The sequence below is a fragment of the Arctopsyche grandis genome, chromosome 4 (assembly GCF_051622035.1).
Source record: "Arctopsyche grandis isolate Sample6627 chromosome 4, ASM5162203v2, whole genome shotgun sequence".
Taxonomy (NCBI): domain Eukaryota; kingdom Metazoa; phylum Arthropoda; class Insecta; order Trichoptera; family Hydropsychidae; genus Arctopsyche; species Arctopsyche grandis.
In genome coordinates, this window is record NC_135358.1 from 17,662,640 (window position 1) to 17,687,167 (window position 24,528).

General features: G+C 31.0%; 6 protein-coding genes across 8 annotated transcripts in view; 3 read left to right on the top strand and 3 right to left on the bottom strand.

Annotated features, from left to right (window-relative positions):
* Positions 1–24,528, bottom strand: part of LOC143911007 (uncharacterized) — a 901,246-nt gene that overhangs the window by 324,586 nt on the left and 552,132 nt on the right. The gene's annotated exons all lie outside the window — the stretch shown is intronic.
* On the top strand, positions 10–3,294 carry LOC143910213 (juvenile hormone esterase-like). Of its 2 annotated transcripts, XM_077428599.1 has the most exons (5): positions 85–585; positions 665–819; positions 1,074–1,242; positions 1,318–2,609; positions 2,988–3,294. In XM_077428599.1, exons 3-5 carry the CDS (start codon positions 1,093–1,095, stop codon positions 3,181–3,183), a joined length of 1,638 nt encoding a protein of 545 aa, XP_077284725.1. In that variant the 5' UTR covers positions 85–585; positions 665–819; positions 1,074–1,092; the 3' UTR covers positions 3,184–3,294. The 2 variants fall into 2 exon arrangements, with proteins under 2 accessions (XP_077284724.1, XP_077284725.1); XM_077428598.1 differs by lacking the exon at positions 665–819 and having other exon boundaries at positions 10–142.
* Positions 3,434–5,980, top strand: LOC143910212 (esterase FE4-like). The gene is made up of 4 exons (XM_077428597.1): positions 3,434–3,667; positions 4,061–4,198; positions 4,283–5,571; positions 5,650–5,980. Exons 1-4 carry the CDS (start codon positions 3,611–3,613, stop codon positions 5,831–5,833), a joined length of 1,668 nt encoding a protein of 555 aa, XP_077284723.1. The 5' UTR covers positions 3,434–3,610; the 3' UTR covers positions 5,834–5,980.
* LOC143910279 (uncharacterized) lies at positions 6,191–7,630 on the bottom strand. Of its 2 annotated transcripts, none has more exons than XM_077428681.1 (2): positions 6,843–7,630; positions 6,191–6,758 (listed from the first exon to the last, which is right to left on the bottom strand). In XM_077428681.1, exons 1-2 carry the CDS (start codon positions 7,584–7,586, stop codon positions 6,327–6,329), a joined length of 1,176 nt encoding a protein of 391 aa, XP_077284807.1. In that variant the 5' UTR covers positions 7,587–7,630; the 3' UTR covers positions 6,191–6,326. The 2 variants fall into 2 exon arrangements, with proteins under 2 accessions (XP_077284807.1, XP_077284805.1); XM_077428679.1 differs by having other exon boundaries at positions 6,191–6,761.
* LOC143910280 (uncharacterized) lies at positions 7,778–9,890 on the bottom strand. Its single transcript, XM_077428682.1, has 3 exons — positions 9,817–9,890; positions 8,271–9,057; positions 7,778–8,194 (listed from the first exon to the last, which is right to left on the bottom strand). The coding sequence occupies exons 2-3, from the start codon at positions 9,024–9,026 to the stop codon at positions 7,832–7,834; spliced, it is 1,119 nt and encodes a 372-aa protein (XP_077284808.1). The 5' UTR covers positions 9,027–9,057; positions 9,817–9,890; the 3' UTR covers positions 7,778–7,831.
* On the top strand, positions 9,986–11,374 carry LOC143911012 (caspase-1-like). The gene is made up of 5 exons (XM_077429714.1): positions 9,986–10,139; positions 10,241–10,485; positions 10,550–10,713; positions 10,804–10,921; positions 11,010–11,374. The coding sequence occupies exons 1-5, from the start codon at positions 10,060–10,062 to the stop codon at positions 11,258–11,260; spliced, it is 858 nt and encodes a 285-aa protein (XP_077285840.1). The 5' UTR covers positions 9,986–10,059; the 3' UTR covers positions 11,261–11,374.

Consider the following 24,528-nt stretch of genomic DNA (forward strand, 5'->3'; position numbering starts at 1 on the left):
GGAAACTATGCATTTAGTAGTCGAACCATCTACTTGTAGCATATACGAGTATTTCCGCGACTTGCCACTGCACTGTGAGGCGCTAGTTTCTATTCGCGTGCCGCTTTCGGATGGCGCATAAACCGTCGACGGTTTGATTCGTGTAGGTTTTTACCCTTAATTGAATCACACAAGCTCTAGTTTTTTTATTGGAGATGCTTTGTCGTACGTTATACTGTAATATCACTACATTTAATCGCGACTTGTAGTAGAATTATTGCCCGGTATGACGAGCTCAGTGCGGCCTTACGATTTGACAGTTGAAGAACTGTCAAAGTAGTCGCGTCTCGTTGTGTGTGCTATTATAAAATGTTCAATATCATGTTTGTTTATAACGATAACAATTTCGTTTATATAATAACAGTGACCGAATATAGTTGAGTTAAATTATTCGCAATAAATAATGGAAAATTTGCTCGGTAAATTTACGACCGTTGCTAGGGCGAGCGTCGCCCATATTGAACTTGGCCTTGACGCGAGTTATCATCGGGCATGCTCTGTTTTATTATTTTACGGTTTATTTTTAAAATATAGATAGTTTCCTTTGTAAGTAATTTATTATTTATTGTGGAATTATTGATTTCAATCTGAGTTTATTATTAATTTCAATTTTTATTGTAAACAGACGATCCTCAACGGGTGATTTTGGAAAAATAATTGATAATGGTTTTTAATCTAGATAATTAAATTGATTATTTCGTGAAATTACTGGGGGAAACACTGCACTCTTCAGTCATGCGTACTAGTCGTTGGCTACTTGAATTTTAATTAATAAAGGAGGTATGTAAAAATAAGTATCGTGTGGAATTATGGACAGTTTTTTGTGCCCTCGATGGAGCTCTTGCTTACTTCTGATTAAATTGTTATTTTAATTCATACACTCAATGGCTTTTGCTTGAAACGTGTTCCCCCCCACTCTTTTCAAGGAATTATTTTATTTATTTAATGAATAAATTATTATTTTGAGGTCTGATTTTTAATACCGGCGCTTTCTCTCCCGAATAAATATAGATGATTATTTATTCTGTTTAAAGGTTGTATAATTATGAGTTGATGGATATGAAAATGTTTCGAGCTACCGAAGTTACAATAAAACAAGGTGGATTGAGGGGTACGTTGGAAACATCAAGTGAGGGTAAAACTTACGCCAGTTTTAAAGGGATTCCTTATGCAAAGCCACCGTTGGGAGATTTGCGTTTTAGGGTTCTTAATTTTTTTTCTTATTTTGATATATTTTTTAATTCGATTTTAATGAAGTTTTTGTTTTTATTAATTTAGGCTCCTCTTCCACCTGAAAACTGGAATGGCGTACGTGATGCATTTGAACATGGTGCTATGTGTCCTCAATGGGATATGTTTACAGGAGAGTTTCGAGAAGGAAGTGAAGATTGTCTTTTCTTGAACGTGTACACTCCCGATGTAAAAAGCCAACGCTTACCGGTTATGGTTTGGTTTCATGGTGGAGCTTTCAGTGCTGGTTCTGGGGATTCTGACATGTATGGTCCGGATTATATAATCGAGGAGGACGTCGTTCTCGTCACAGTGAATTACCGGTTGGAAGTTTTAGGATTTTTATGTTTGCACACAAAAGAAGTACCCGGAAACGCTGGAATGAAAGATCAAGTTGCTGCTCTTAGATGGGTTAGGGATAACATCTCCAACTTCGGAGGAGATCCTGGAAACGTCACAATTTTCGGTGAAAGTGCTGGCGCAACATCTGTAACCTACCACATGGTATCTCCGATGAGTAAAGGATTATTTCACAAAGCTATTGCTCAAAGTGGCTGTTTTATAAATAACTGGGGACTTTCCAGGAATAACTGCGAGCGAGCTTTAAGATTAGGAAAATATTTAGGAACAGAAACAAATGAAATGAACGAACTTGCTGCATACTTAAAAAGTCTCCCTCAAGAAAAGTTAGTTAAAGTCACAGTAGGTGTTATAACAAAACAGGAAAAAATGCGTGGTATACCAATTATTTTTAGCCCAACTGTAGAGAAAAATTTTGAGGGTGAAGAAGCGTTTTTAACTAAAATGCCATTGATGCTACTGAAAGAAGGTCGTCTAGAAAAGGTTCCACTTATAATTGGTGTTAATAATGCAGAAGGCATATCTATGGTGGCGTATGACATTAAAAAAGCGAAATTATTCAATGATGATTTTACGAGAAAGGTACCCAAGGAAATTGTTGATTTTGTATCGAAAGAAAAGCTAAAGAAAATCGGTGATGAGGTAAAGAAGTTTTATTTTGGCAATGGAGAAATCTGTGAACAAACAGAACAAATAGTATCGGATTTGGAAGGTGACATAACTTTCAATTACACTGTTGAGAAATTCGCGAAGATTCTGTTTGAGTTTACCACCACTCCCATTTTCTTTTATAAATTCTGTGTCGATGGGGAATTAAATATGATGAAGAAAACTATGAGTTCTACTAACGTTATAGGCGCAGCCCATGCTGATGATTTATTTTATTTGTTCAAAACCGCTTTGGACCCGAAACCTGGATCTCGTGAGAAGAAAACTATAACGAGAATGAACAAAATGTGGGCCAATTTTTCCAAGTTTGGGTAATTGAAAATGTTATATGCTTATGAAAATAAAGATACATGCTATCTCAAAATAATTCGTATATGTATGTATACGTATGTATGTACTGTATGTAAATATATACATATATACGAATTTTATTTTGTAATTTTATAATTATATTTATTTTGCCAGCTCAATGAGCGGAAATTCGAAATGTGTGTGAAAATTACCGAGTAGTGTTCAAATTTACCATACACAAATGAAAATGTTCCATGAGCGAAAACACGACTTTAATTTTATTCCGGTTATTTGAACCGTTTATTTTATTTTTTGTAGTTCGATTTTATCGTATATGTACCTGTCGATATGCAAATGTTTAACTTTTAACATGTTTCGTTTTCATTTTAATTTTACAGAAATCCAACTCCCACTGTCGATGACGTATTGAATGTACTATGGAAACCAATTACATCAACAGAAATAAATTTCTTGAATATTGACTTCGATTTGGAACTAAGAAAAGATCCATTTAAAGGTCGATTCGAATTTTGGGATAGAATATTTGAAAACATTCCTCAATTATACAACGTGGCGTATAAAAGTCATTTGTAAATTTATTCCATATTACATGCAGTGTGATGAGAATGTGATATTGATTATTATAATTTAAAATTATAAGAATAGTTATTAATAAACAGTATTATTTTAATGGTTTTAATATTCAATACTGTTTTTTTGCCTTCCTTTAAGTTACAAAATTTTAAATATATGTATTTAATTTGTAGATAAGAATCCAAAAATTTAATATGACTACTTTTTACAACGATTACGCGTTATAAATCAATTTTAGAACTTAGACAACAGTTTGAGAGTTGCTCTCCAGTTCACGCATGCGCAGTCTATGTAGTTAACTAGCTGTCAAACTCGCGCTTACATATTCACCTTTTTCACTGTAAAATTAAACTAAACACGATATAAACCCCTTAAAAACAGTATTATAATTATATTTTAGTGTAATTTTTTACAATCGTGTGTGAAAATGATTCGTACAATGAAGCGCATAACTAAATTTCCTGTTTGGCTGTCAAAACGATCTGTGAGTGCATTTAATGAATATATTAATCAAATCAAACGCTTCATTATTTAAAAATGTATAATAGATCATCGATTTAAATGTAGCAATATTGCTACAGCACTCGTAAAAACACTTTAGTGATGACATAACCTAAAAACGTGTTTACCTTTGTACCCGAGCGAAATACTCGGTCATTGCCCAGTTACATGTCGGCCATTGCTTACGTGCGTTCATTTACAAAAAAATGTGCGTTTCATTTAAAATTAATAATTGCAAATATATCTATTTCATTTATGTCATCAGAATAATACTCATTTTTCATATATTTTGATAGAAAAAATGTAGCCGGAAAAAAAATTAAAAAGTTAACCTGGGATTTACATATTCAATGTTAAATTAGTGATTTATTTTCAGAACACGACATTACCTCAGGTTAAAATTAAGCAAGGAGAACTCAAAGGCACCCTGGAGAGTCTATCTTCGGGAGGCTCTTTTGCCAGTTTCAAAGGAATCCCGTACGCAAAACCCCCCCTGGGAGAGTTGAGATTCACGGTAATAATTTTGATGTGTGTTTTGGGTCCCTCAATTAGGTACTTGTAGTTTACCGTTAGTAACGAATCATCGATTATTTCAAAGGCTCCCCAACCACCCGAAACTTGGACTGGTGTGCGTGATGCTTCCCAGCACGGTGAAATGTGTCCTCAATGGGATATGCTATCTGGAGTACTAGAAGAAGGCAGTGAGGATTGTTTATTTTTGAATGTTTACACACCTAATTTGAATGGGCCTCCTGCGCCCGTTATGGTTTGGATACATGGAGGTGGTTTTCAATCGGGATCTGGCAATTCGGATATGTATGCTCCAGATTATCTTGTGGAAGAAGGAGTTGTCGTTGTTACGATCAACTACCGTTTAGAAATATTAGGATTTTTGTGTTTGGATTCGGAAGATATTCCCGGCAATGCTGGGATGAAGGATCAGGTTGCTGCATTAAGATGGGTCAAAGAAAACATATCTAATTTCGGAGGGGATCCTGGAAATGTGACAATATTTGGTGAAAGTTCTGGTGCAGCTGCCGTAACATGCCACATGGTCTCACCTATGAGTAAAGGATTATTTCATAAAGCTATAGCGCAAAGTGGAAGTTTTTTTAATGAATGGTGTATATCTTATAATAATAGAGCACGAGCTCTCAGACTAGGAAAATTTTTAGGTAATGAGACGAACGATATAGTGGAATTGACCAAGTATTTAAGAAGTTTGCCCAAAGACAATTTTCCTAAGATCACCATGGGAGCTTTGACCGATGATGAGAAATTCAGAGGCTTGCCTATATTTTTTACGCCAACTGTAGAAAAGGAATTTGCTGGACAAGAATCGTTTTTATCGAAACTGCCAACAGATTTCTTAAAGGAAGGCAACTTTGCAAATGTACCACTTATTTTGGGATATAATAATGGCGAAGGTATGGGTCTTATTAAAAATAATGTGAAAAAAGCTGCAATTATCAACGCTGATTTTACGAGGAAAGTTCCGAGAGATATTGCTAAAGCAGTTTCGCCAGAACAATTGAAAGCAATAGGAGAGAGTGTCAAGAAATTTTATTTTGGCAATGGGGAAATAGATAAAAATTGTTTCGAACTTATAAATAATTTGGAAGGAGATTATAATTTTATCTATGGTGTATTGAAGTTTGCAAAGACCATGGCTAAACTCTCTTCTTGTCCAGTTTTTTTGAATCGATTTAGCGCTGATGGTGACTTAAATATGTTCAAAAAGGCCATAGGTATGACTAGCTTACCTGGAGCAAGTCATGGGGATGAAATGTTTTATATGTTCAAAGGCATGGAGGTAGAACCAGAATCAAATGAATATAAGACCGTCAAACGAATGGTTAAAATGTGGACAAACTTAGCTAAATATGGGTAATTATTATAATATTTTATAATTTTATTGTTATTTTTTTTATAAGATATAATTTCTCGTGTTTTTGCATTCGACAGAAATCCGACACCTATCGTAAACGAATTGTTGCCAGTAGAGTGGAAACCAGTAACAGCGACCGAAACCAATTTTCTCAATATCGATTTTGATTTGAGCATTGGCCAAAATCCTGAAAATGACAGATTTGAATTTTGGGATAAAATTTATAAAAATCTTCCCGGGATTCATCATAATGTATTGTGAGATTATTTTAAATGCTGACTTCTTGTGAAGTTATATTTATGTAACTGTGATTTAGTAAAATTTTCTTTACTTGAAATGATATACTTATGTTGGTTTGAATTTTTATACCAAATGAATTGTATTATTAAATATACATTTTTAAAATTATTGGATTGTTTTATTTCAATAAAATGTAGGTAAAAAATAATAAAAATAAAAAATATTTATGTAATGAATGAAGTAAAATGTTTATAATTAATGTCTTATAATTAATAACATTAGTTATTATGCCTCGCATGTCATTCAGTATCACGCATACGCTTCACATTAATTATTTTTCTGACGATAAACTAGTACTCATATTAAAAACGATGTTTTCAGGGAAAATGTTTATTTAAGAACAATGCATGTATGGATATTAACATTATTAAATTAAACAGACTCCACATATATTATGTATATCAGATCTAAAATTATAACACTAAATCTTCAGACTAAGACTCGTAATACTGACTTACAAATAACCCAGACGGGAAAAATCATCCATAACTCCATTTATTTTGGATTTAAAAACCCTTTCAGCCTCTTCGCAGTTATAATCCATGATAGTAGAACGTGCTGGATTGTTTTCATTCATCGTTTCATCATTTGATTTAAAGGCAATACACATTAGCCGCAAAACTACTATAATAGTGGCAAATTCGCGGGGAAAAAAATTAAAAAAGTCCTCTTCATACACGGCTTTTGGATAACATTGCTCAGCATCGCAGCCCAGCAAAAGTAAGTATTGTTTTAGCTCTGTGTAATAAATATTTTTAAGGTTTTCGTATTCGAACTTTCTCAATTCTGGAGTGGTAGACGAGAATATGGCGAAGAAGATATCTGCTACCGGCGATGAAACGTACGATAGTTGAAAATCGATCATCATTAGACCATTTGGTCTCTGCTGCTAAAATTAGACAGTTACATATTAAATCACTCTTTAAAGTTACGCAAAGTTATATTTGAAGGTTAAAGAAATATCATTTACCTCGTTATAATGAAATAAAACATTTCTTAAATTATAATCTCCATGACAAATTACCATGAAGTCAGAATCAATCATGTTCTCATTTGTCAACTCTCGTTTTCTGTTTATTAATTTATTTTTTACGTCAACGTTATCTATGGCATCTAAGGTCCACTGCCATACTTTATCAACTATGAAAGTTCTCCGTTGACTATCGGGAATGTTTGGACATTTTAGCAATTCCTTAAACTTTTTGTAAGATTCCGGATTTTGCAACTTAAAGGCAAAAGAAAGCGCGTGGAGCTTTGCTAATTCCGACATCATGATTTTCATGTGATTCATATCGAGGGTAGATTTCTCATCTATAACCTTAAAAGACTTCTTGGTGAGGTCTTCCATTACTAAACACTCCTCATCAGCGTACAGACATTTTGGAAAAATCAATTTATCTTCTTTTGCAACGTTTTTTTGAAGGCATTCGAATTGACTAATGACATCGTTGTATAGGAGTGCTTCTCTATTGAACTTATCGCCAATTTTTACTCTTTCATTTCGAATTGCATTATCGCTGTGTGTCTTGACGAATATGTGGTCCGATACTTTTTCCCCGTTTCTGATGCCTTCTACACGTATTCGGTACACTTGACCGAAGAAATTGTTCTGATTTGAACCACTCGCGATTTTTATTTCGAAGTCTGTGTATTCAGCAAGAGCTATAAATTTATTCAGTTGAGTAGCAACGTTTGGGTCATGAATTGACGCCATTTTATTTATGAATGAACGCGACCAACTCCCTCTACAAACCGATGGCTACTGAAGCTGACTGACTCATTCGACTGTGTTGCCATATTTAAAATATCTTGCGCATGTTACCACACCGAAAATATACTTTCCATAGATTAATCAATGACCGTACCTTCAAGAAATGATATAAATTTATATAAAAATAAACAATTGCAATTTTTAAAAATATATATATTTTGATGCAAAATATGAAAATGTTGAAGAGTTTACATTAAGTTTAAATTAGATAAATTTTCTACAAGCATGTTAATTTTTTCTTTGAAAACTTTACTATTTTCGTCTTTGCCGTACATTTCAAAGATTGTCAACATGCTCTGTGCAAGTACGTAAGGAAAATAGTCGACCGAATCTTTTTTCAGGTCGCTCTTACGATAGCTCTCGTCGGCCAGACACTGAAACTTTTTCAAGAACAACTTCAAAGAGTCGTAATAAATGTCCAACATAGTTTCGTACTGCTGAATCGCTTCCGAAGTGCCTGAAGTAAAGAGTAGACAGAGTACATCTGTAATCGGCGAAGACGCGATCGACAACTGGTAATCCAGCATCACCATAGCTGAAGGTTCACCATTCTTAAATAAGTAAGTAAATAGTAAAAAGAAAACTTAATATAATATTTAATTTAATACAAAATAATAATCAATCAACCTCGTCATAAGTGAAGAAGGTGTTTTGTGCAGTTAAATCCCCGTGGCATATTACCGCTTGTTTATTATCTCTTTTCAAAAGTTCTTCTATGCGATCGATGGCGCCATCAGATGCTTTTTTCAATTTTATTTTTAAATTTTCGTTTTCTAAGGTATCGATACACTTATTTATAGCGTCGTTGAAAGACAAACTATCTCTTTTGGGATAATTGAAAAAACCCTTGTCCAACTTTGTAGCTAAGTTGTTAAATGCCACTTCGTCGCGTTGCTTCAAAGCTATCGAGAAAGCATGATATCTACCGAGTTCAATTAAAGCCAGATACATGTGATTGAAGTCGAGAATTTCTACTCTATCTTTTAATGCGAAATTCTTCATAGCCAAGTCTTCCATGAGCACGTATTCATCGGTCGATTTATAGCAGAGAGGAAACAGAAATTTGTCACTGGTGGCTAAATCCGCCTGCATACTTTCAAATTTCTTGATCACTTCGTTGTAAACAATCGCCTCCGTTAAAAACATCTGGTCAATCTTGTCCCGCTTTGTATCATCTTCGGAATCTCCAAGAGTCTTCATAATCAAAAATCCGATTTTGAAATCTCGATCCTTTCGACCTTCGACTGTTACGGATAGAAGAACTCCGCTACACTTTACATCCGTTTTTCGATTGATCGTTAATCTGAACGTGGTGAAGCCATGATCGGTCATACAATCTTCCAGGATCGACTCCCATTTATCGTTAAGGCGATTTTTTAACATCTTGGTTAACTTAATACGCTTAAACGTTACGCTAGAATGGAAGATACATAGTGTTAAAATGGATCCAAAGCTATCGACACACATGGTACCAAAATATCACACTATATCGTATGTAACGTGTACATACATGATAACTATGATTGTATCAGTGTGTATTTTTATGAATTTATGTTGTATGTACATATATGTGTATAAAATATATATATATATATATATTTTTTTTTTTTTTTTTTTATTTTATTTAAATAGGCACACATACAGAATAAAATATAAAAAGAAAGTTGTATAATGAGACAAAAAATAATAATAAACATAAATAAAAATATAATATTCCATTTACAGTGAGCACCACATGATGATATAAAAAAGTAAAATTACAAAAACATCAAGATTTTAAAAAAAAGAAAAGAAACAGATAAAGAAAAAGATACAGATAAAGTAAAAAAGAAAAAGAAAGACTATAAGGGTGAAGAAGCAAATTAACCACATATTATTTTCTTCACCTTTGTCCTAAAAATACTAAAAGAGTCTCTAAAGAGGTCAGGATAATCATCTAAGCTATCGTAAATACGGCATATACGAACGATTGCACTATTGAAAGAGGTGTTGCTTTGACAAATAGGTGGATAAAAAAGATTTGTGCATCTGGTGAATCGGGCATTAACGTTAAAATTAATCTCGCATATATATATATATATATATATATATATATATATATATATATATATATATATATATATATATATATATATATATATATTATATTATTGAAATAAAATACGATACATACATATATTTATCTTCGTTGAATTATATGTATTCACAGTAGATAGGACTGAGTTTTACTGTATACGAAATATATCTGATATCAATATTGTATATCTACGTAGATAGTGTAATATCAATTGATAACAATTCAACTGATAAGCTTCAAGCATTAGATTCGACGTTAGCATGGCCATTTTGAAATATTTTTAAACACAAACGCTCGTCTTCTGTTTTATTTTTATTTAAATTGTGATTTTATTTTGTAATGGATCCGAAGGCAAACAATTCTAACGATGATAATCAAACACGAATTGATGCAAGTGTCGCTATCCCCGTAAAATCCAGGTATTTGTAAATTGTTTTTTTTATAGAATACAATAACTATTATATTGATTAATTCGAAATGTTTATTATAAAACATTCAATACTCATTTAATGAATTGTAGGTTATTGCCATCGAGAGTTAAAAATTTAAGAAAATTTGACCCCGAAAGTTTATATTATGACCTACAGGGGAAAGGATTAGCCGTAATATTTAATCATGTCGTATATAACTATTCATATTACCCAGAAAGAGAGGGTACGACTAAAGACGTTGAAAGGTTGGAAAAATGTTTAAAAATGTTAAACTTCGATATAAAAACCTACAATGACCTTTCGCGTGATGATATTGACGTAGTTATGAAAGCAGGTAACCAGATCAGTTATTTAGAATTATAATGTATGTAATTGTCTTGATGATTTTTGTATTTTAGTTGCTAATTTAAAAACTACTCAGATGAGTTGTTTGGTCATTGTCGTTATGACACATGGTGAAAATGGATTTTTGGCAGCGTTCGATAAAATATATCCATCTTCTGTATTATGGAAAGACTTAATTGGAAAATTAGTCGGTATACCAAAACTTTTTTTTATTCAGGTATTTATTTAAAAATATAAGATGATACTATAAAATTTATCATGATTAATATCTTAAATTTTTAATGTGCAATTATGAATCTATCGAAAGAGCTGTCGAGGTAGTGATGGCGATGTCGGAGTGGAAGTCACAGATAGTGAGATTGAGGACAAAACGATTAAATTGCCATCTATTGCTGATTTCCTTTTCATGTATTCAGCACCGGAAGGTACGTATATTTGACACACGTTATATTTATGTTTTTGTTAATGATTAATATTGTTGAAAATTTCCCAATTAAATTTATATCATTTTAGGTTTCGTGTCTTATATAGATAAAAGCGGTTCATGGTTTATAAAAACACTGTGCAAAGAATTAGAAGACAAACACAAGAACTATGATTTGTTGCAAATACTGACTATCGTCAACAAGAGAATAGCACTGGATTTTGAAGTGAATATCGTTGAAGATAAGAGTAAAATTGGATATAAATCAATACCCCAAATAGTATCAATGTTGACGAAATTTTTAAAATTCAATCCAAGTACGAAAGCGGGTGATGATTAAAATAAGCAAGTTAGGGTATTCAATAATTAGATATGAGTATGAAATTATATTATATTATTATATCATGTATATTCAATATTTTTAAATAAATAACGACCTAAATCCACTAACTTCATATGCTTGTTTATTGACAATAACAACTTAACCATTGTTTACATTCAGTAAAGGTACACAATAGCATCAAACGGTCCAGCCAACTTCTGGCGGATTGTTAATAATAAATTGACTGTAAAAGTTTTCGAAGGGTTTAAAATAAGCGTGAATTGTAAAGGGCCGATGGCTATTTGTTACGCTGCTAAATCTCGCCGTATTATTTACGGAACAGAGCGAATATTAATCGCACCAAAAGTGGCGTACGAAACAGATGACGCCCATTCGCCGTTAATCCGTAACGGATGCGTTAAAATAATATGTTTGGGATAAATCGACATTTTTCATCGAGTCCGCAAATTGTTCAAAATAAATCCTTTACGATTTCTACGCCGTTCATTTTTTATTTTGTTTCATAGTCGGCAAATAAATCACGGTGAATTCAAAATTTCAAAAAAAACTTCAGTTCAAAATTCAGTAATGTAATTATTCCACATACTATATTTATAACTAGCTGTATTACCCGGCTTCGCTTGGTATTTGTAATACAAACCACTTAAACATGACTAATCTAAATAGTAAACATTTTATTAAATTTATTTGAATAGTTTTATTTTATATAAATTAAAAATACTCATTTGTTTTTTTTTATTAAACTGACTGTCACGAACAAACAAACTTGTAGTAAGGCTCTTTCGAAATTATGTGTATACCAGAATTAAAAATAACACAACAATTAAAAAATAATAGATATATTCAAAAATGTTTTGTAATTAAAATAACAAAGAAAAAGCATGAATATTAAAAAAAAAGACAAAAAACATGAATATAAAAATACAAAGAAAAAAAATATGAATATAAAAATATAATATGAATTAAAATTTATTAAAACTCAACATGGAGCATATTTCTACAGATTCTTTTTTGAGATTCGTGTGACGATCGGTAACAATTATATTGTATTTACTAAAATACCTTTCCGCATATACACTATTGACGGGACATCAAATACATTTAAGAGCTGCACAACCAAACTCTTCATATTTAATTTTTGTTGCCATCAATAATAGCAATATATCCGGCTTGGATTCAATTTTTATACTCTCTATTAATTGTCTAAAAAATTGCTGATATCCTTCCAAACATTGAGCCTCTGTTAATACATTAAACAATGGCAGGTTAAAAACAAAACTGTTTCTTTAACATTAATATTATATTTTATACCTGCCACACACGAATTTAATAGTTTACTCAATATTAAGAGGAATATGTAGATTACAGAATAGGAGACAGTTCGATAAAGCTAACGGTGTTCAAAAAATCCCCAAAATACACTGACACACAGTCACACACACATTTTTTATACCTATACAACATGAAAACGTGATCAGTGATCGATTCTGAGTTCGAATCAGTCAAAATCTCAAGTTCAAATTTTCGCAAGATCACAAAACTTCATTTATTGTTATTACGTACATAGATAAAGTAAAAATGTGTGGAATAAAATGGATGAGAGTTGCTCAAAACAGAGACGAGTGGAAGCGTGTTGGACAGGACTTCATCCAGTAGTGGATGGCGAATGGCTGTGAATGTTTATGTGCAAAAGTATGCGTATCATATCTATTATATATGTATATGTATGTGTAATAATTATATGAATTAAAAGTTGTAAATATATATTACATGTTTTATTCCGGTCTCCATGACGGGCCCGAATGTGAAATGTTAATGTGCGCGCGCATAATACGGGAGGAAAAGCCTGTTCCTCTTGTTCCTGTTGTATCCTGCTCGCGCAAATTAAGTGAGTATGTACCGTTTACCATGCACCCTTTTTTATCTTTTGACTTAAGATCTTTCGATTTTCGATCTTTGCCTTCCGATATTTGCGTTTTTGGGCGTTTCACATTCGGGCCCGTGAGGTAGACCCGTATTATACATATGTATGTTCAAGGGTCAGTTTTCAGAGGAATCTGGTAATACGCGTTCGTTCATTGTTGAATTTTCATCCTATTTTTCATATCTATTGTTCACTTTGACATTGGCTCTGTATCAAAGAGTAAATTTCGTTGATGGGTCACGGGTTTGAATCCCAAACCTTCAATTGAAAAACCACTAAATCATTTTCTACCTTTTTCTTTCCCTTACAGAGGCGAACACTTCCGACCACTTGATATTCAAAGAATTCTCTAATATCACATACATATAGGGAGAAAAGTAGATATATTTTAAGTTCAACCTACAAAGAATCATTTATTGATCTCTAATTTCAAATTATTAACGAGGAATATTTTTCTTCGTAGAGTTTTCCTCGGTGCTTATTCCGGTCCGAGTAATTTCCGTAACATGTTCAATATCGTTCAACTTTCATTGTGTGCTAAGCTTTATCATGTCCGTACAACATCATGTGACAGCTTTTCTAGTAGCGTGAGAAACTACCGGGGTCTTTAATGCGATTACACGAGTTTTCCGCTTACAGTTTCCCGAACGATTCTGGAAAAGTTCAACATTATCAGCATCATCAGAACGTTTCTTATACACTTTTTCTATGGTATGTATATAGTTTTTATCATTAATTTATAAATATACAAACAGTTACACTGTTCAAATCACGCAGAACGAAAAAGTTGACAAAATTACGTATGTACTTGCACATACATACATATGTACATACAATGTATGAGATCAGAATTTCACAAGTAACCTAATCGAATACAGATCTAGTTTTTTCTGTCAAAAATTTCCTGTAGTCTTTAAACACACACACACACACATATATATATATATATATATATATATATATATATATATATATATATATATATATATATATATATATATATATATATATTATGATGTGTACACTACCATAAAATAAGATAATAATATAAACAAGAAAAACAATGTGTAAAATATCTATCAGTAGCTATCAGAATAAATTGATTAAGATGAATTGTGAGCATAATTGGTTTAAAATCATTTAAAAATCAAAATCGCTACAAGATACAAGATTGTTAACAAATTGGTTACAATAAGAAAAATGTATGTTTTGTTTGAAGATAAACACACAATGTAAATAAAGTAATTTAGCCTTTAAGCGTCTCAGCTCTAACATCGCCCATTAGCTCCATTAAAAAGGCTATCCCTTAAAGACACGTTGCGTGCACCCCGATAAACTTAACGACATATTTACACAACGGAATAATAACCGGGTGCTCGGAATTGAATAAAATTATATGAACTTAAGTTGCACACATACTTGCAGATAACGCGGCGCGAAAAACAATCGCTAAGTGGCGGCAGGGAATGGGGCTAAAACTACAACCGTCAATCGATTAATGCAACTCTAGTGCATAGTGGTAGAGGCGTGCATTGGAGTTTTCAAAGCCGGCTTATGAACACTTTTACCGGAACTACCGCATAATGTGCTGTCGTTGCAGCTAGGCGTTGCGACGCCAGACCGGAAATAAAAAGAATGGCATATATTACGAACGCCTATAAGACCGGAAGTGGTTCTTGCAATACTACTGTTTTTTTCTATTGTAATATTTTTGACGTAAAACCTATTGTTTCTATTGAAATAATTTTGAACTTAATTTTTTTATCAGTTTTAATATCTTTGACCAACGTTACGTCTACTTGTAATGCCAGGTTAGCGGTAGTCTTGACTGAGAATGCCAACACGAGTACTCGATAATCCGGTTGTGAGAAATTTTTAACGGTTTTCGATAGGGCTTCCAAGCCGGCTTAAACCGAAACCGAAAAGCCAGATTTTTGATCATTTTTCAAAAAACCGAAAACCGGCTTTTTGGCTCGATCAACCGGCTTTTTAAGGTTTTCTTTAATTAATGTTTTTTTCCTCAAAATAAACAATTATTATTTATTTTAAATTTCTATGAGAGATCAAAATAAATGTGTATAAACGCTCTTAGGTAATAGGCGTATATTTCTTTGAACAAAAAAAAAAAACGCTACATTACTTTCTTTCTTGAGCGGTTTCTTTGAGATTTAGTAATAGACCAGGTCATAAGCCAATAAAATATTATTGAAAGTATGTAGTTTCAATGACCTACCCAACTTCAGGTATAGAAAGCATCCTTATCTATCTCAAATCCCACACTATCGCAAATCCTTGTACTTGAAAACATAAAAAAAGTAGTCAAATGATTTATGGCAAAATGCATAGGAATTTCCGAAATATAATTGATTTTTCTTCGAAGGAATTGCCCTTTAAATATTGAGGCCACATACCTACTTTTATTATGGATTTAAAATGTTCGTGATCAAATGAATTTGCCGTTTCAAATGAATTTGTTTCCGAAATTTGCAACGGTTGCTTTTGGATTTTTTAAGTTAAAGCAGATGCGTTAAAACAACTTTGAAATCTCTTTATCTATAATATATCTTTGAAACTCAGCAGTTCTTAATATTAAGTTCACGATTACACAATTACATATTTTTTTCTACGAGGTTACACATTATTTTTTAAATAATATATTCTTGATAGTAGCTTATTTAAATCATTTAATTATATGTGCGTATTTAGGATATGCAATTTTACGACTGTGATATATGTACATATAATGCAAATTGTATTATTTGTAATAATAATATAAAGTAATGATCTTATGAAAGTTCATAATGTTTATAACTTAATTTAATTTATAAAAAACTATTTTTTTGCATAATATAGATATATACATGTATATATATATATATATATATATATATATATATATATATATATATATATATATATATATATATATATATATATATATATATAAATATATACATATATTTATATATATATATATATATATATATATATATATATATATATATATATATATATATATATATATTTTATTTTATTTTATTTTACATATATACCAGGAAGGCCTTACAGGAAAATCCCAATGCGCCTTCCTGGCCAATTACAAATACAAATGCAGCATTTTTTATTATAAGTCGTTGAATTGCGAGACACTGAAAAAACTCGCAAATTAACGAGACATCTATGAATTGTACATAAATTTTTATTGTACATCCATCAAATTTCAAATAGTGGTGACATAGTAGGTAGGAAGGATTTTTAGCCAATTTTTTTTTTCCGGGAACCGTTTCAACAATGAAATCAGAGAAAATTGGCAAACTCTGATAGGAAACGATCAACCTGGAGTCACAAATCCAGGTCTGACCAACAGCATACTCTGAAAAATTCATTTTAATTCAGGGATTGAACCCGGCACCTTCTTGACGGTAAGCAGAAGCTTAACGTCCGAGCTATGCTGCTGGCTGTATATATATATATATATATATATATATATATATATATATAAATATATACATATACATATATTTATGTATATGTATATATTTATATATATATATATATATATATATATATATATATATATAAATATATACATATACATATATATATATATATATATATATATATATATATATATATATATATATATAAATATATAAATATATATATATACATATATATATATATATATATATATATATATATATATATATATATATATATATATATATATATATATATATATATATATATATATATATATATATATATATATATAATATATATAATGTTTTAAAATGTGATTGTTTCCAATGTAAAGATTTAACTTGTCATTGTAAAGGTATTGATTCTAATGTTTTGTATTGCTTGTAATAATTTTAAATTGTAATTGTGATGATTTATGTGTAACTTTAATTGTGATGTGTAACTTTATTGAAGATTGAATTATGTTGAAATGTAAAAATTGATTTGTAGTGAAATGTGTAACGATTAATTTGTTATAATTGTAATTGTTGTGTAAATTGTAAAATGATTGATGTATAAGTGTATTGAAATGTAATTGTGATGATGATTGTTATTGTGAAAGCATGTTTAGAAGAATATAAGATGATTTTATGGAATGAAAGATTAAATATTGTTGAGGATGATAGAGGAAATGTTTTAAAAGAATGTAAGATGATACATTGTATAGAGTGAAAGATGAAATGTAAAAGAATGTAAGATGAAACATTGTTGAGGATGATAGAGGAAATGTTTTAAAAGAATGTAAGATGATACATTGTATAGAGTAGAAGATGAAATGTAAAAGAATGTGAGATGAAATGCTGTAAAAATATAAAAGACGAAGAATGTCATCCGAGGGCGAATGACAGTCAGGAATGACCGAATGTAGGGATGATTTTTAAACGAGCCGAGATAGAGTGTGTGTGTGGTATGCATGGGAGAGACCGGATGCGTGTTGTTATGGTCACTTGTTGGAGAACAAGCCCGAAGATATGTATAATAAATACATAGTTCTGACTTAATCTGCGTTTCACTTGGAATCCTTCACATCCGGATCCTATATATATATATATATATATATATATATATATATATATATATATATATATATATATATATATATATATATATATATATATATAAATATATAATTTTGCAAATATATACATATTTACATTTATTTTTTCGATATAAAAATTTTAAACTTAAAAAAAAATCGTATTTTTCTAAAACCGGAAAAAAAACCGAAAACCGGCTTTTTATTTCGGGCGGTTTTTTGGAATCTCTAGGTTTTCGATATATGTATATATTTCGATATATGTCATTTGGTAGGGTAGTAGGGGCATTTCCCCCCCCCCTCGATTTAATCTGGCCATGTAATTTGATGAAATATTAAGAATCTTAATCTAATTGATTATTTGTCAACACTAGCAGCAGAATAGCAAGTTTAAACATATAATTTTGTAATGTCTTTCTCTTGTTAAATGTATTGGCTTTCAATAATAAGCATTATTTTTACACTTGAAACTAGAAAAGGTGGATAGGAAGTATACTCTCCACTTGTATTTATGTATATGCAAAAAAAAAACTCAAGCTGCCTAAATTTTGCTCCTCCTCCCCATTTTTTTTTTATTTATGGTACTAGATATTAATCTTGGTACTCGTAATGGAGACATGGATTTTGAAAACAGCACTCTCTTCTCATTTACCGACAGACGCGACGTTCAAGGGAAGCAATTTTATTTAATTTATATGTAAACGTCTGCTAAAAACGATTCCCAGACAATCGTTTTATTTTTATTACCAGCTTTTTATTAGCTTCACTCTGTTAGTTCACCGATATTCCTGGCCGTCGATAAATTGTGATTGTGATTTGATGTAAAAGTACTACTTCCGGTTAAGGTAAAAATAATAATATAAAATTTATATTTTCTATTACATGTAAAAAAAATCGGATGTGACCAACCCGTGACTTTATCCATGTATTTGAGAAATATAAGAAGGTCATTAATACCATATGATAAGAATAATATATGATTTTTTTCGTGAAGAACACACATTTTTAAGGGGTCGAAAAAAATAGTGGAAGAAAAATCGAACAAGAATAAACTGCCACTGCCGATTGACGGATGCTTACCAAATTTTATACATAACTTGGTATTAGGCTTAAACTTCTAGATATCAAATTTCAATTCAATAAACCAAAAGGTTAGAGTAAAAGTACTACTTCAGGTTTAGGTAAAAATATTAAGGTAAAAAATTTATGATTTCTATTACACGTAAAAAAATTTCAGTCCGATTCAGTTGGCGGTTTGGGAGATAATTTAATTCAAAAACTTAAAAAAAGAGGACAAGGAGAGGTACCATTTTCGGTCAACTTACAAATTTGAAAAAAATCGTATTGTGTCGATAAAAATTTTAGTAACCGATACCAAGTATCAGTTCGATAGGACTAACGGTGTTCAAAAAATCCCCAAAATACAGACACACGTACAATTTTTCATGAATATCAGTGATCGATTCTGAGTTTGAATCAGTCAAAATCTCAAGTTCGAATTTTCGCATGATCACAAAACTTGATCTTTTCTTACTACGTAAAAAGCACGTGCCGCGTACCACTGTGTGTCTGGACCTTAAGTTAGTCTGATGATTTACAGTCCATGAATATTTTTGCAATTACATAGTTTCATTGAAATTTTTTTATAGAATTTGGTAAATATTTGAATGGTGTTATAAATTCTAATAAAATTCATAAAACAAATGGACAAGGCAGCGGTGATAAAGATGATATAAATGAATTTTAAAACAGCAACTTTCATATGCACGAGAAATCTTTAACTAGGCTGACGTGTCTAGTTTTTGGTTTATATCAAGATATTAAATATTTCCATTGTTTCGAATGCGGTGTAATTAATCGAGAATTTTCAATTTAGCGGAAAATTTCAAGTCGACTTGGGTATTCACGTTGCGACGCCATTGAAAACCTCTAATTGTCGAAGGAATCCAATTAAACGCCATCGCCTGATCTAGATAGTGCCTTCGATCGGGAATGCATTTAATTAATTCGACTCTTAAGACTCGACGGCTTTCCCAATTTTTGTGCAATGAATTGTTATACAAATGAATTACAAATTCCGCACATTCAATTGCGTGTTCATTCGTATCTTATCACGAAATTGAAATGTCGCCCCGTCATTAAGATAACGACGAGTATTGTTCAAATATATGAGTCATTTCTTTCCAAAGGAACAATTTAATTTCCTTTGTTTTCCGATAATGCTAAATGTGTTTTTATCTCATTAATAATGAAGTCTAAATTGAATATACAACACGGCAAACATAGATTTTTTTTCAAATGATGTTGTCGTTTCACCTTTTAAGTGCTATTTTTACTGAGAAAAATCAAATAAATTAAATTAAATACTTATTTTTGTGAATTTGTTGATTTTACGTAGAATTGTTCTGTATGCACTAACGTACATTCGTACGCTTGTAATTATAGTAAATAAATTCAATGTAAGAATTAGATTAATTCCTATTTATGCAGTAATCCACCAATTTCAGAGTCTAATTGATTCGTGATGTATTTGGAAACTGCAGATACGAATGTATGTATGTATAGCTATATAATGGCTTACTGTTTAAGCCATTGTTTACCAGAAGAGAGGTCGAGGGTTCAAATCCCAGTCGGAATCGAGTAATTATTCGTTTTATATACGCTACTGGAACTACATAGATGAATATTAAATCCAGATCGACCGTCTCTTGTTAGAGTTTGCCGTTTCATCTAACTTGATTGTTGTGAATTCGGCATTCTCCTCCTTTTGGTTCAAATTCGATTGCTAAATATACTTACACTGTAGAATGTGTTTCCGTACAAGTTTGGACATAGGTGTCACTTTGGGCCAAACTGTTATGGCATCAATGGTAAAAATGATATACGACTAATGCAGATCATAAGAAGAGAACCCCCACAGTCGGTTTTAATATAGTATGTAAGTGTAAGCTATTATTATATGAAGTAAATTGTTCAAACGGAAATGATAGTAAATTTGTGAAGTAGACTACATAATTGAATTATGAAACTCAATTTAACTTTACATTAGAGTGAAAAGTTATATTAAATAATATTAAGTATATTCGAGTGTTTCAATTTCGTTTGCGGTTTATTGTGTAATTGTTGTAGTTTCGCGTAATGGAGGGTTTTACAACACACAGTCAGCGATTACTGTGGAACCTCTTCCCCTCTCTCATCTGCCTTTGTGCCTTTTGCTAACGACAAATTCTGCAAAAGGTTTTAGCCGCTAAGTCTAAGCTTATACGGTACAGTGGGACTGGTCGATAACTGGGAATTAGCATGTGGTAACAGGTCATGGAAACAATCCTCAAAATACGCTTTCATAAGTACGATACGGTCGGAAAATCAATTTTCTTAACCGCTTTGCGATTTGGTGATGATCTATTTTGGGGGGGCCGATTTATTTAAACCAAGTTTTCCACAAGCTGATTTTGATACGCCGGCACGCAATTGACGAAACTTTGAGACATAATGAAAACCATGTCACGGATTTCATTGCTGAAATTTATCGGAAACATGCGATCAACAGCTTTGATAAACTATATAAATTTATGTTGGCTTTCGGTAGTAAATACGGCTAAATACTATTGGATTTTTTATGACATCTATATAAAGTAATTATGTGAGTAACTTTTGATATCAAAGTTCTGTTCTATATCTGTCGATATAAAGGTTTTTGAGCTCTTTTTCCTATTATGCTGTACATTAACATTATAATAATATAATACTTAAATTACTAACAAAAATAAAATAAAATTGTAAAATAGAAAATTATCTGTAGATCAGTAGCTATTAAAATACATATAAGATGCATTGCGAACATAATTAATAGTAAAAAGTATTTAAAAGTAAAAATATCTGTCGATATATTGTCGATTTGTGTATTTCCTTTTATTTCCTAATTCTATAATCTAGATAACTGTTTAATGCAAATAATGTTATTGTAGTTTAATTTGAAAAGTTTGAACAAAACAACTAAAACAAATACATTCATATTATTTTAAGTTGTTTGTTGGTTATATTATATATATGTATGTACATCTGTAAATATGTACATACAGCTTGAGTTGAAAATGCATAGCTTAGTTAACATTATATATTCTCAAACTAATCTAAGTTAATATTAAGATGGATCTACGAAATGATGCGCTGGAGCAGTTAAATATTCAATGAATACGCAAATGCTAAATATTCACTCGTTTGAATATAATATATTTAATTCAGTTGTTTATTTTTATTCGACATCAGTTGACGAAAAATGGCCGATTCACAGAGTAGACAAAAATTGTACGCGAGTATTTAACGTTTAAAATTTTATAAAAATACCAATCAATACAGTGATATTGTTCTTAAAAGAAGAAAAATTTTTTCGAGACTACTAATTTGAGTGTCGTCTTTGGTTTTATTGTCTTCGAATGAACATCCGTAGCATCCGTGTGCTTTATTTAGATAAATGATCATTTGCACCGTGTACTATCTAGTAGCGATTAGTTACGTGTTGTGATACATAATGATTTAAGTTTTGTTAATAATAATTTTACTTTTATTGAAATTTTCCTTCACGTGTGAAAAATAAATAAATTTTTTTTTGTATAAAGTGAATTTAAATTTTAAAAATAATTCTAAATGATTTTAAAAATAAATATCAGTGTTTGTTAAATTGTGTGAAATCTTTTCAAGCGTATATTGAAGAAGATGGTTGGCAAAGATGCTAAAATTTTGGCTACCGAGACTAAACACAACTGGTGAATTTTCACGTTTTTTTATATTGCAGTGCAACTTCATTTTATAATATGTTAATTTTTAATATTATATTTTATCTTATAGGTTGCAGTGAAGGTTAGAAATTTAATTTAACTCGAACTGATAATTTTCCTGCAAACATGTTTTACTAATTTTTTATACGTACAATTCAAAGCGTCTTTCAATTTAAGTAGCTCAATTGCTTGGAGTATTTCATAAATCGAAATAAGTATTTAAATTCAGTTATCTCCATGAAAACTTTAATAAATTTAAAATATTTGTTTGGGGCAAAATATGAAATTCCGCACCTTATATATTTTTTTTAAACAAGAGGCAATTTTAATAATTTGGTGGTACACCTTGATCTATCTAAGTTGATAATATTGTTATAAAACGTGTTTTTAAGACTCTTAGCATAATATTAAGTTACATGTTGTCTAGAATAAAATATTAAAAACATTTAAATAAAACCAGAATAACATACTATATCATAAATACATTGTATATGTATGTACAATATACTAACACACTTGTGAAGAGTCTCGGTGATCACAACAAAATGTCTATACCCTTCAGGTATACACACAGATTACCTAAACACAATCTGCTTTAGGTCATCGACTTTAGAGTCTTTAATTAATGTTATGTATTAGATGTATTATGAGCATTTATAAGAAGTGTAAATAAGTTTTTGAGCTCTTTTTCCTATTATGCTGTACATTAACAAAACTAAATTAAAATTGTAAAATAGAAAATGATCAGTAGATCAGTAGCTATTAAAATAGATATAAGATGTATTGTGAACATAATTTCGTAATAATAAAAAGCATTTAAAAATCTAAAAATATATGTACAATATTAGTTTTTATATTCAAATATTAAAAAAACACATGCATCGATTAAATAATATAATTTGAATTTACCTACATATGCACATAGATGATTACCAAATCATCATAAATATAATTAGAAGATTTAATATATATATATATATATATATATATATATATATATATATATATATATATATATATATATATATATATATATATATATATATATATATATATATATAATCCTTCATATTGCACGTAAAAGTATAATTCTTAGATAGATAAATCCAAGATTAGAAAAATAGATTTGTTCATTAAAAGTAATATACATATATTCATTAAAAACTATTTTTTTTATAAGAGATCACTACAGTTGAAGTGATCTACAAAATTCATTGTTTTTCTGTCTATGTATATTGTCGAGGTATCTATATGTATACATATATATTTTCATTCTTCTTACGAATCTTGCATATGCAGCTCAAGTCCAATGTATATGTACATATGTATGTATGCAAATGAAGACTTTGGCTTTGATTGCACCGAAAGCGATAGTCCATGTTCGTCGTTTACGGAACCTTTCGATTCGCCATAGCTTCCGCAAGGGGTTTCCACTTCGGTCGATCGGAAGTAACGAGAGGGTTGAACCGACGTGTTCGACAGGGCAGCAGGTGACAGCACATGATGGGGTTAGTCCTTAGTGCGTTTCTGTTGACCACAAAGTCATTCAATCATACCCACCGACACGGTCAAATGGCCATTGCCTTTGTAGCGTCTAGTACTCAACCCGTCAATGGGGCTAAGGGTATATTCTGCGACATGGGTAGGTACCTACGCATATCGATCATTTAATACAGTAGCTTCCAAGTCAAATACCCAAATATTTGATTTTGTTGAATACTAACACCGAAATATTTTCAGCGGAAATTCTAAAATTTTACTATATTTAATTATTCATATCAGTCAGATAGTTGTACTCTGCTAAATATATACTAAAACGTTCAGGGTTGTGATTTCGGTAAAAATTATTCGGTTCGGCGACAACTGGCTTACGGACCTTTCACTCAACGGCGCTACGCGCACGAAATTTCACTCACGCAACAACTGACTCACAACAGTTACTTTGATAAATCTGCGGATTTTCAAAAGCATTTATTTAGTTTGCAGTACCGGTAATTCCAAAGGC